Source organism: Microcebus murinus, chromosome 17 (assembly GCF_040939455.1).
Source record: "Microcebus murinus isolate Inina chromosome 17, M.murinus_Inina_mat1.0, whole genome shotgun sequence".
In the NCBI taxonomy this organism is placed as follows: domain Eukaryota; kingdom Metazoa; phylum Chordata; class Mammalia; order Primates; family Cheirogaleidae; genus Microcebus; species Microcebus murinus.
This window is the reverse complement of record NC_134120.1, coordinates 33,715,902-33,728,572: the sequence shown is the minus strand read 5'-3', so window position 1 is coordinate 33,728,572 and position 12,671 is coordinate 33,715,902. Positions and strand designations below refer to the sequence as shown.

General features: G+C 47.6%; 1 protein-coding gene across 6 annotated transcripts in view; it reads left to right on the top strand.

Moving 5' to 3' along the window:
- Window positions 1-12,671, top strand: part of FHOD3 (formin homology 2 domain containing 3) — a 428,752-nt gene that overhangs the window by 254,257 nt on the left and 161,824 nt on the right. For all 6 annotated transcript variants that reach the window (XM_075993495.1, XM_075993494.1, XM_075993491.1 and 3 more), the window contains exon 7: window positions 10,397-10,508. In XM_075993495.1, coding sequence (XP_075849610.1) covers window positions 10,397-10,508 — 112 coding nt within the window. The remainder of the gene's footprint in view (window positions 1-10,396; window positions 10,509-12,671) is intronic.

Sequence of the window (12,671 nt, the reverse complement as noted above, 5' to 3'; positions counted from 1 at the left end):
GGGTGTTTTCAGGTCACTGTGCAGTTGTAGGAAGCTGTGGAGCTGTCTGTCTGTCCGGCTGTGTTTCTTCACTGGGCTCCCGAGGCTTTCCTGGGATCTAGACACCTGTCTCTGGCAGCAAGTGCCGGAGCCTCGGGTCAGACACACCTGTGTGCTACTTTGGGATAGATTCATCTTTCATCTAGAAAATGGAGACAGTAACCTATGAAATGGGGATAATAATATTAATAGTGAAGAATACGTAAAACACTGGGCAGTAGGACGCTCCCAGGATGGTTTCCTGCCCCTGCCCCAGGAGTAGTTTTATTCTTTTCCTTTCTCCTCTACCACGTTGCTGCCCTGTGACTCAAGGCTTTTGTCTCAACGAGGAGAAGCCTCTGGCTGTGGTTTCCTGCCTTTCCACAGTGGCAGCTGCCCCTTTGGGGTCGTTGCTGTTCTGCCTGTTATGTGGCTGTGCACCCCCAGGCCTGCACCACGGGAGAGTGTCTCAGGTCCCATCCCCACCTTGTGAGTCCCGTCCCCACAAGCTTCCTTGTGAGTGCCATGGACATCGGCCGAGGGTAGCAGATCCCTTGGTGTCTGCACTTCCCAGAGGTTTCATGCTCTCATGGTAGCCCACACTCAGCCCTTAATAATTTGTTAAAACTGTTACTAGAGTTTTTCTTACTGCGTTGTATAGCATTCCATCTTCCTCCCCTCCTTGGCCTCAGGTGGGCTGTGGCTGGCGTCCTACCATTTCTGGATGGATGGAAGGTTCTTCCTCCTTAGATTTCAGGCTACTTGGTTGCCCTGCAACCCCAGCTGTATGATGGGCTCAAGAAAAGTTATGATATTAATGATTATTTGGCTCTTTCTTATTGGGTTAGGAGAAATAGTCTTTTATTTATTCATTGATTGATTGAGTGAGTGATTGATTGAGACTGGGTCTTGCTGTGTTGTCTAGGCTGGTCTTGTAACTCCTGGGCTCAGGTGATCCTCCCTCCTTAGTCTCCCAAGTAGCTGGGACTATAGGCACAATCACTGTGCCTGACTAGGAGCCATACTCTTTGCAGCTGGCTAAGCAGAAGCCAGAAGTCCAATTTCTAATACTGTGTTTCCCCGAAAATAAGACAGGGTCTTATATTTATTTTTCCTCAAGAAGACACCCTAGGGCTCATTTTCAGGGGGTGTGTTATTTTCCCCTCAAAGCCTCAGCTTGCAGCACGTACAGGATGGCCGGGACCTGACAGGGGGAGCCGACCTTGTTGGTGGGGCTGCCTGCACCTTTTCGGTCACCTCTGGGATAGTAGCTGTCACGATGGGGCAGGTGAGAAGGGCTGCTCATCTTCTTTACTGCTCCGTGGCAAAATGCATGGGTTGTGCAGATACGCTGCATAGCCGTGCCCATCACTAGGGCTTATTTTCGGGGTAGGGCTTATATTGTGCAAATGCTTAGAAATCTTGCTAGGACTTATTTTGTGGGTACGTCTTATTTTTCAGGGAAACACGGTAGTATAAAAAACACTGTAAATATGTTTCACTACCATGAGATCTGTTCAGCCAGTAAATTCTACATGGCCAGCCAAAGGAAGTTCTAGAACATTATTTAGTTCCTTCAGTTGCACTGTTGTCTTAAATCCAGCCTAGGTGTTGGATTTTGTATTTAGTACTTCCGAACTACTGGAATTAAAATATACTTAATAGAAATTGGATTAAGACTAATTTTCATAATGCAGTTATAACAGATGAAAGAAAAAACATAGCTAAAGTTTACTGGTATAATTTGGAAATCTTAATATTAAACAACCTTTTAAAACTTTTACTAAATTTATGATTACAAGAGAAATAGATTCTCTTTGTATAAAACTTTAGAAATATAAAAAAAGTAAAATAAAAACTACCTGGAGATGCTATCACATAGATTTTAATTTTTAGTACCCTTCCTTCTGATTTTTCTTTGGAGTTTTCTTATATAGTTAACTCTAAATATAAGCATTTTCCTGTGTTCTTACAATATTTTAAAATCATAATATTTAATGCCTACATAATAGTCATATGAATACACTATAATTTGTATTTTCTTGTATTGTTAAATAATTCAGTTGTTTCTGATTCTATGCTATATTTAAGGAGCTTTGTTTCTAATGTCATGAAAAAATTTAATGAATGAGGTTGTGTTTGAATTTTTTTGCATGTTTATCGCATTTCATTAGATGAGATTTCTAAAATCCTGTGGGTTTTAATGGCCTGATCATGTAATATTTGTGCTGGGGACATTGTGGGTGCAAAGCACCATTTTCTCCTTTACGGCAGTGCTCTTCTGCCGGCCACTGGGCTATGCATACCCAGAACACTAATTCTGACTTATTTTACTACTTAGGTGCTCCCATGTGAGGAAAATCTCAGTGGGAGCAACAGGGGAAAAGCAGATGTTACTAGTTGTTGTTTTAGGAGCATGTCACAGTGAGAGAGCAGAGGTTCAGGCCAGGTCTCAAAGGAGGCTGGGGGCTGAGGAGCCCTCACTGTCCAGGTTGGGTCTCTAGCCACAAGGCCAGAAGTGCATTTTCTTCCACTCACTCAGATGATAGACTTCAGGGAGCTGATCTGTGGTTCCTCAACTCTCAGGAGGCTTGTGGATAAGCCAGAGTGGCAGCTTCGAATCTGCATAGACAGAATCCCTGTGAACACAAGCAGCAGAAGCAGGGGTGGGAGTTTGACTCTCCCACCCACGTGGCCAAGGGCAGCCATCTGGGTCCCAGCAGTTGAAGAGGGCAGGATAGGTGCTTCTAATGTGGAAGAACATTTGGGGTGATGCAAAAACCCCAAAGTAGCCAACATGCCGTTCCTCAGAGGGAGAGGTTCTACCCTCTCCTTGGAGAGTCGGATGGGCAGGAGGAGCGGAAGAAACACAGGCTTTGGGGAACCAGCCCAGGGGTTGCCCTGCAGGTGCTAGATCCCCTGGGCCAGCGCTGATAACCCCGTCCCTCCGGTTCTGCCTCTTTCTGCTCCCCAACGCCCACCTGCCAAACACTTGACAACCTACTCCAAGGAGGTGGGACCCAGCCATGCTCTTCTAACAGCACATTCACCAGACCTGAAGTTTAGCTGCTGTCCACTGTCACGTTTCCAGGGCTGGTTGTTTAGTTAAGAAAGTTCTTTAATCTTGACTGTTACTTGGAAAGTGATGTTTGTCACATTCCACAAGACGTAAGTTTCTGTACCATTGGGAAAGAAGGGAGTCTTTCCATATTACAGTAGAAAGAATCAGATTGGGCTGTGTTTTCCTTTGATTTCTTCCAGAGGTTAGCTGTCTGACAATTACGTAGCCCACTAGAGTGTGAGGTTTTGTATCTGAAAACGGGGATGCCACTAACTGGAAAAGTACCCAATCTTGTTTATTTCCCTCAGTCATGTATTTATTCTGCAAATACTGAGAAAGTGCTCTTTAAGGCAGTATTTTAGTGCAGGGATTTGGATATTCCTTAGTTAACAATAAGAGTGCGTTCATGTTACATTTTACCAACTAATATTGATAATTAATACCTTGAATACCATAATTACCATGAATATCCTAAAGGAAAGTTAATAAAGTAGATATTTTCTGGAAAAAAGGCATTCTTATAAGTAAGCCGTCAGCACTCAGATGTCCATAGCATCACAATTGCAAAGATGTGGTTCTCGTCCACTTTTATTCATTGTTCTCTAAAGAAACCTCCAGCTAAGCCCTGGAATTTATATCTCAGTAGAAGAAAATGTTAATAACTTGTAGCATTATTTAATTTATCTTCATTATTTTGGATGCTCTGCCATATTTTACATTCTGCAAGATTTCCCAGTCATTAGTAAAATCTTAAGAGCTTTCCAATCTCACACTTGGCTACTACACTGATCACAAAGTTGGTTCCTTTTCTGCAAATGGCATTGGGTCATAAGCAGGTTGGCCAGCAGACCCTGAGGCAGAGCACATGGGTTTGGTGCAGGTGACTTCCTGTCCTGACAGATGCACCAACCCTAATCTCCACACTCCTTCTCCGTTTCGGACACCTGCAGGCCAAGGCCAAGATTTCTGTATTTAGGTAATTTGTTTGGGGCTCTGCTTTATTTCGGGTAAAATCCACCTCATGTTGCAGACAACCTATTAGAGGTTGGGAAGGTAGAGATTTGCAGTCTGAGATGGCTATTGGATTGTTTGATAACCAGTTACAAAGGCTTTAGGGCCTTCTCTGAGCTGCTTGCTCAGAAATTCTGAGCTTTCTTATAAGGCATTGGAATAAAATGTTTAAATAAGGATTTCCAAAGACATGTATCTTAAGTCACTTGAAATCTTTTTTTTTTTTTTTTTAAATAGTACCCAGTATATTCTAAAGTGCTGGTTAGCTTGTAAGCAATGTGGCAAAGCTTCATAGATCAGGTTATTTTACCGATTTCTAACTCAGTTTTAATAACTAGCATCCAGTTATATAACATATATTTATGCTGTTTTAGTGGAAAACGGAACAAAAGTGAAGCATGGTTTTCTAACCCCCTTTGTAATTTAAATCCTGAGGTTTGGAAGTTGTTTTCTTTTTATGGTGGTTGCATTTTTAGAAGAGGAATTAGGAATTTGAAAATTTTTCTGGAATACTTTTATTTCTGCTTAATGAGCAGCATATTTGACCTGCTAAGTATAGTCCTTATGTTTCTCGAAGTACAATAAAACGAGGAGGGAGGTCCAGTTTGGTTTTAAGTGTAAAAGTATTGAGAAACTCTTTTATTTCTCTTGCATACATCTGGTGATTATATTTTATCTAAGACTGGGATACCCGGGTTCTGTACAGGCTGACCCCACACCCTTCCTGTAAGTCGACCCGGAAGATAAAACAACAGCAAAGCACTTTATGGACACCAGCCTGCTTCCTCCCTCCAGCCCAGCCTCCCTGGCATGGTGCTGACATTGAGCCCCGAGTTACTTATAGAAAATAGAGGCCTGGTCCCTAGACTAAGGGTTGCCTTGATGAATGTGACTTCCCTGGATCAACAGTCATCTCTAGTCCTCTGAAGGTTCGTGGCCTTTATTCTGTGTGGATCAGGGACTGAGAGTGCAAAATGCTAGCTGTAACACAAAGTAAAATTCAGCCCAATCCCCCCCAAAATGTGCTCAGTCATTATGATATATGGGCAACAATTCACAGCCGGCTGTACGCCCCTGCCCTTTGTGCTCCCCAGTACAAAAGGATGATGTCAGATTTCTGTTAGGTTGTGATTTAGCTGCATTGTTTTAGAACAACATAAAGCATGATCTTTATTAAAACAGAATTTAAATGGAATACTAGCATTCTCTAGACTGTAATTAAAGAAAATGTAGGTAACATAAAGCCCAAAGGCTGAAGTTAGAGCCTGGTATGTTTCCTCCAGCCAGAAAGAAGTAAGGTTATTTGTGTAGACAGGAATCCAAAAGCCATCGCACATTTCTTCTGCTCCACAGGCTCAGAAGGGCTGCCTGGATCCAGCCCTGAGCCTTCCTGACAGTCATCCACACTGCAGGAGCTGTCCTCTGGGACTGCCCTCTGTTTGCATTTGTCCTCAGCTCCCTGGGTCTGAGGGCCTCTAGCGTGGGTAACGCTCTCTACCCATGTAGCATGGTGGTGGCCCAGGTGCTCACTCCTTGCAGGTGTGGCTGTGGCTTCGTTATTCTTTCACACTGTGGCTTCGTTATTCTTTCACAGAACCTTGCTGGGTGCTGGGTACCTGGAAGGTGCTGAAGACGTTAAGTGCAGAAGCAGAGAATCTTGGCTAGGGAGGGAACTTAAATGGGCTCAGCCAGCCCACCCCCTCGAGGTCCTGAATTCCTTCTTCAGAAGCCTCAGTTGGTACTAGCAGAACCTCCAGAGATGGGGACCCTGACCCTCCCGTCACCCCGTTTGTCTTGGAACCACTGATGCTGGCGCTGACGCCTTGCTGCCCTGTGCACCTATTTAACTGCGTCCTGACTGCCATGTCTTCCCATGAAACTAGATGCTCTGGAAGAATGAGGATCAATTCTTACTGATTTTCTCTTGGTGCTAGACAGATGGGCAGGTGCGCCAGCCTGTAAGTCATTGTGGTGAAATCCTTCGTTTCAACATGAAGGACTGCCAGGCAAAGCTAAAAATCAGACAGTTCACACTGGCGTGATGCTTTGCTGACGTCTCTGGGCCACACAGGGGTGTGTGTGCTAGCAGCTGTGCAGCTGCATCCCACCCTCATCTGTCATGCTTGCCCTTGTGGCACCACGGGCCTGCCTCCCTCCCTACCTAGCTGTCCTTTCTGGTTTGCCTCTTCTCAGCTGGTGTGGGCTGGGAATCTTGATATCCACTCCGATTAAAATGGATGTAAGATAAGCACAAGGGGCATGAGGGTAGATTTTTAAGAGCTTTAGGATGAGCAGCGTGTTTGGACTTGGGAGAATGGGTGTGTGGTCTCTGCTGTGGCTGTTCCAAGCTTTGGTGCATTTTGACTGCATTCCAGATAGCTGAGGGCATCAGAGTACGTGACTTCTGGATAAGTGAGGGTTTGCTGTCGAATTCTTTTGAAGGAATGCACCTTCATTACTTTCAAGTCTGTGCAATAACACTAATAAGGTACTTCTGAGCAGGATCCTGCCGGACATATTTTTGATGATTATTAGTTAGGACACGCTTGCAATTAGTACCATGTATTTTCACAAAATTAATGTTCTAATGTACTTTTTTCTTAAGTAGTTTAACTATCTGTTATTAATTTACATAGTGGAGCTTCCAAGAGCACACACACATAAACCTAGACTCAGTAGAAGCCAAATTCATAGAATCCTAAAATCATGAATCAGAAGAGTTTGAGGATTTTTTTTTTTTAACAAAAATCAAATTACAGTGCCAAATGAGCTCCAAAGAGAACCTTTACAGCAGAGGAGAGGAAAACATGAATAGGCACGTTGAAACCAATAGAAAAAGAAGACTTTGCTAGAAAACAGTGGTCTCTTAATTAGACAGACTCAGATGGGAGAGCGGCTTAGGGATTCTGGGTGCCTGGGACCATGTCGGTCAAGGCCTGGTGGCCACAGAGAGGCTCTGGAGAAACCTCTAGGAGGTGGGCATGGGGGTGCCCCCGGCTGAGACCGGCTAATGGGGAGTGGGGTTGGGCGGCAGCCAGGTTCTTTCCCAGGAAGGCATTTAGAGGCTTAAACCACATAATAATAGTCCACCCACTGAGGAAGTCACCAAGCCTGAACTTGCTGGGTCTTTTTATTTACTTGAAGAAATATCTTCAGCTCTAAACACACAAAGCACAATTCATTGTGCCATACCTTCCCCTTCTACCCCCGGCCTTGTAATTGTTGAGAAAAATATTCTGGAACTTAGTCTGTTTCTAGTCGGGAAGCAGAGGAATGGTTGTGGGACTCAAGTTATGAGGGTGGAAACCCTCGGAAGAGTTCAAAGCCCTCGGAAGGGCTCAGCTCCCTGTGTGGAAAGGAGGTGACCGTGAGAATGGAAGCCCAGGGTGCTGCTTGCCCTCGGTTTGATGGTGGAGGGCCCGGGCCTGGCTGCGGGCTGTGACGGGGCGGGAGGGGGAGGCTCGGGCCTGAGGCAGCTCTCGCCACACAAAGCAGGGGCGTGATCTGAAGGCTGAGCCGCAGCGCTGGCCTGCCTGCCTGTCACGTGCAGTACTGACTGAGCAGCTCTGCGTGGGTCAGACCAATGGCATCTCTGCTACCAGGACGGCTGCATTCTTAGGGTCAGCAGAGGAATGATAGCAGGTGAACAAGTGTCTGTAGCAATTTCAGGTCACAATAAAAGTTGTGAAAAAAATAAAACAGTGAGATGATCGTGACCAAGGGGCTCCTGTGCATAAAGTAGTCAGGAAGGCGTTTGCCAAGAGGAGGCTTTCCAGACCTGGAGGATGAGAAAAGGCCAGGCCTGTGGTGGCGAGTTTGGGGTGGGTTCCAGGCAGAGGATGTAGCTCATGAGAAGGCCCTGAATGGTAACCAAGCTTCAGTATGTGAAAAACACTCTCATACAACTAAGGAGCTGGTGTTTGAAGAACACCAGCTGGGGGTGGTGGTGGTGGTGGGCGGAGACCGAAGAGAAGGAGTCGGGGGCTCGGCAGAGGCCAGAGCACAAGGCCTCAGGGTGGCCGCACCTGTGTGGTGGCTGTGATTTGGGAGGCTGGGAGCAGGAGGGTGCAGTGGTCACTGTGGCTGCAGTTTGGAGAATGGACTTCAGGGGTATAAGACCTGGAGCCCTTAGAAGGCTGTCATGGTGGTCCAAGGTGGACAGAGAGGTGGGCAGGTTTGGGACAGATCTTGAAGGGAGCTCTGACAGCACTGGCAGATGGATTCCCTGTGGGGGTGGGGTGAGAGGTGCAGGCGACCACCACTCAGTGCTAGTGGGAGGTGAGGGTGGCCAGGCCTTGCACTGAGGGTGGGGGCTGTGGTGGGCGCAATGGCGTGAGCATGCATGAAGATCAAGATTTCTGTTTTGGCTGCAATAAATCTGAGGTGCCTGTTAGCATCTGAGTGCAGATGTCATGTGTTTGGTGAGGCCTGAGAGCAACGTTCAGCATCCGGTCTTAGATGGACTTCAAGACCAAGGGATGGGATGATCTCACCTAGAAAGAGTGCGTGGACAGGGAGAGGAGAGTGTAGGAGTGAACTCTGAGGCCTTTCCCCGCCTTGAACCCGAGCACCCCAGAAGGAGCTGAAGGAGCAGCGGCTGGTCAGGTTGGAGAGTGCAGTGGTTGCCCAGACAGAGGGGGAGTCGTTGCTGGAGGAAGAGTGTGTCATGTGCTGCTGACAGTTGAGCTAAAATGGGCACCAAGAAGTAGCCGTTGGATTAGACAGCAGAGAGGCCACGGGCGACCCTGACAAGGGCAACCTGGTGGTGTGAACGTCCTATCAGGTTGGGGGGTCAGAGGTCAGTGGGGGGTCAGGAAGTGGAGCCGGGCTGTGACAGTTCTTTGGAGAAATTCCTGTAAAGGGTAGCTGAGCACTGGGGACTGCTGGGGAGAGGTGCAGAGTGGAGGAAAAGACAAGTGTTGTGCCAGGTTAGGACGACAGCAGGGGGAAGGGAAGACAATGTGCTGGATGATTTTAGAGAAATGACATGGGGTGGGTGGTGTTTTAAAGTTGTCCATGTGAACCATACGATACAGTCTCCTACTTGGGCTCCCCCCAAGTTTCCTGTAAAATCTACCTGTGTCCCTAATGCTTTGATATGAGCAGTTGTGTTCAGGAGACAGTGGGTTTTCCTCCGGCTGCAGAGCAAATGAAGTGAGAGCTGGTTGTCTACAACCCGTGCCATGATGGAGGCTTGGGGTGGCTGAGGGCAGGGATAGCGGGGGTAGGGGGGTCGGTGGGTCGGTGAGGGCTCTTGGACTATCAGACCTGGCCACTGGCTGACACACTCAGTGAGCAGACACTGCCCAGTGCAGCTCCAGGCCCTGCAGACACAAAGCAAATGAGCCCCTTTCCCTCAAAAAAGCTCACTGCCCACAGGGGCTCGGAGCACTGACGAGCAAATAGCCTGGGGCAGAACTCACAGCTGAGGCAGACTTGTTGATTCTTAGAGGCACAGCTTGAGCCTGTGTCCAGGAGGCAGTTGCTGTGAGCTCCTTGAGGATGAGGTTCTTACAAGGAGGCAGGGCCAAGGAAGGGAGATTGGGGGGCACAGTTTGAGGGGGAAGTGGGAGCTGACCTGGGGACCCTCAAAGTGCTTCAGCCCCTGGGTGGGGTGAGCTAGAGTCAGGAACTTGTGGCCACTCTGTTGGGAGGTCTGGGGTTCACCCTGGTGGATAACCTGTGGCCTCCCCAAGGGCAGGTGGCAAGGGAGGATTCTATTTGCAGGAGGGAAGGGCTGTGTGAGGCTCCTCACAAATGCCAAGCCTCGGGCCCAGGGAGTGTGTTCTGAGGCACCAGGCAGCCTTCTCTGCTTGGTTTTAAGGATGGGAAACGTGTTTCAGGTTCCTGCCTGCCCACACCAGCTGTTGTGACCTCGGACAAGTCATTTAACCTGCGGTACCTGCCGCCTCAGCAGAAAGATAAGAATCACGCGTGCTTACCTCATGATCCTGGCGTTTGCATTAAATGAAGTGACTGACTCAGCAAAAACCTCGTGTGTTGAGAGACTGCCAGGTGTGGGCTCTGGAGCCCCAAAGTCTGGTCCTATTCCATTTTTTAGCTTTGTGATCGTGGGGCTACACTTCCTGCCTCAGTTTCCCAATCTGCACAGTGAGGGCAATACTAATATTTGCCTTCTGAGGCATTTCATGAGGAATTAGGCTCTAATGAAGGAATCTGTGTAATCGCTGAGAAGAGCTCCTAGGCCGAGGCAAGCGCTGGGTGCCAGCTATGGTTAGGAGGACGGTGCCCTCGGGCACAGGGCCCTGTCTGCAGTCACGTGATGGTTTCTTCTCTTATGCCCAGTTCCGCCTGGTGGTGAAGACGGCCCTGAAGCTGCTGCTCGTCTTTGTGGAGTACTCGGAGTCCAACGCCCCTCTTCTCATTCAGGCTGTCTCTGCCGTTGACACAAAAAGAGGTGAGTAGTCCCCGCCCCCTTATGCCATCAAAGTGAAAATGTCTAATATAGGGAGGTTTTCACATTTTACTTGTTAAATTAAGAATTAATAGAATTCCCTATGTATGGGCTTCCCACTGTAGGAAACGTACTTTTTAGGATGGTAAATACACAATGATTAGGGCTAGAGCATGGTTTGACAATGAGGGGCAACCACTCATGGGCTTGCCCAGGAGGGGACAGACACTGAGTGTGTCTTTATCCTATGTCCAGGCCCCGCCACAAAACCACAGAGGGAATCGGCTTCCTCCCCTGCTTTCCCTGCCTCCTTCCTCCCCTCACTTCTATAAGGCCTCATTGCTTCTGACTCCTACATGTGCCTTGGACCTTCTTTCCCCCCTTCCCTGTATCCCATCCCTATCCTTACTTGGGACTCTCACTGTCCCTCACCTGTGTCCCTTGCCACTCCAAAGTGCTATTGGAAGATTCTTTTAGCACACAAATTTAGTCCCATCATTCCATATTAAAACCTGCCAATGGTTTCCCATTGCCTAAAGGGTGAAGTCCAAACCCTTCCTCTTATAAGACCCTTCACCATCCAGCCCCTGTTCACCTGCCACCCCCATCTCCCACCTGGTCTGCGCCACCCCATCCTGATCTCTCTCTCCACGCGGCTGCACCCTGCTCGAGGCCGGGTCTCCATGTCTCAGCCTGGTGTCTCAGCACCCAGCCAGCCCAGAGCAGGTGGGCATGCCAGAAACACATGGGGAAGAATGGGCTTTGGGTCTGGGTTAGGGTGACATGCTGCAGCCCCTGTGATATTAAGAAGCCTGAAGCTAAAATACTAGCATTGTTTGTTTTTGTTTTTTTTTTTGTCTTTTGTTTATATTCCTCTCCAATAGGACTCAATTATTATCATTATCCCCACAATGACTCAAACAAAATCTTGATAATACTTTTTCTTTTTATGATTATAATAGTGTAGCACTACTATGGAAAATTTGGAAAAACCATTGCAAAGAAGACAATAAAAAAATCACCTCTAGTCTCAACAAAGATAATAACTGAACATGTTGGTATATTTCCTTACAGGGGTGTGTGTACACGTACACTTATGCACAAGTCAGCTATCATTCTCAGAAGGAGACAAGGGGCCTACATAGCACTTAGATTCAAACCATTTGTCTGTGACTTAGGATTACTAAGAGCCCCACTTCCCAGTGCTGAATCCAAATATGAAAAAAAGTAGCTTACCAGTTGCTTTGAAAGTTTAAATATAAGTTAGTGAAAGGATCCAGGACCATACACTGGGGCTCCCATACCTGTCCCCTGAACCACAGGCAGATGCCAGCTCCAGGCATGGTCTGTCGCAGGCCAAGAGACAACTCCAGGCCTTTCTGTGGGGGCGTGTGAGGGAGACGAACCCAGGGCAGGGTCAGGCTGCGAGTCTGTCTGGAAGGTGGACCCGGACACGGGCAGGTTTCTGTCTGCCGCAGCTGCCGCCGTCTGGTGCAGATATTGAAGACACTTATGGCCAAGAGCGGATCATGGGGCCAACTGCAAATCCTCACTAAAAGGACTGCCAAAGGCTCAGAAACCAGATTTAGCTATTTTCAAGGCCAGCTAATTAGGTTTAAAGCCAATGATGTGTGTTGTGGAAGATAGTAAGACAGCTCCTTTCATTCATTTGGGAGGATTCCTACTTCATCCCACAACTCGGGGGGGTTACTTTAGGACAACTAATGGACGCTTTGTCTTCCTGTCTTAAATTTCAGGTAACCCAAGGACCCTTGCCCTGGGGGCCGGGTTAGAGGGGCAACCTGCTCATGACCTGGGCTCACTCTTGGATTTGTTGAGCTGGAAGCTCAGTTTCCTTCCTTGGACTTCACGTTTCATAAGAGGCATTTTTGGGGGGGATGGCAGAGTACCCCACATCCAAGGCTCCCTCCACAGCCCCAGCCAGAGACTCTCTGCTGTGCTGGATCTCTCCACCAAGACAGAATGCTGGTCATCTTTTCCCAGTTACTAAAAATAAGATGTAAAGAACAAGCTAATGAATTGTTTTCTCAGCTTTATGGTTTTTGTCTGTAAAATTTCTTAAACCTTTGGCCACTGCTGTTATCTGTCTGCTACTGAGCACTAGCAGCTGGGTGGGTGGGTGGGGGGGAGGAATAGCACTAATGG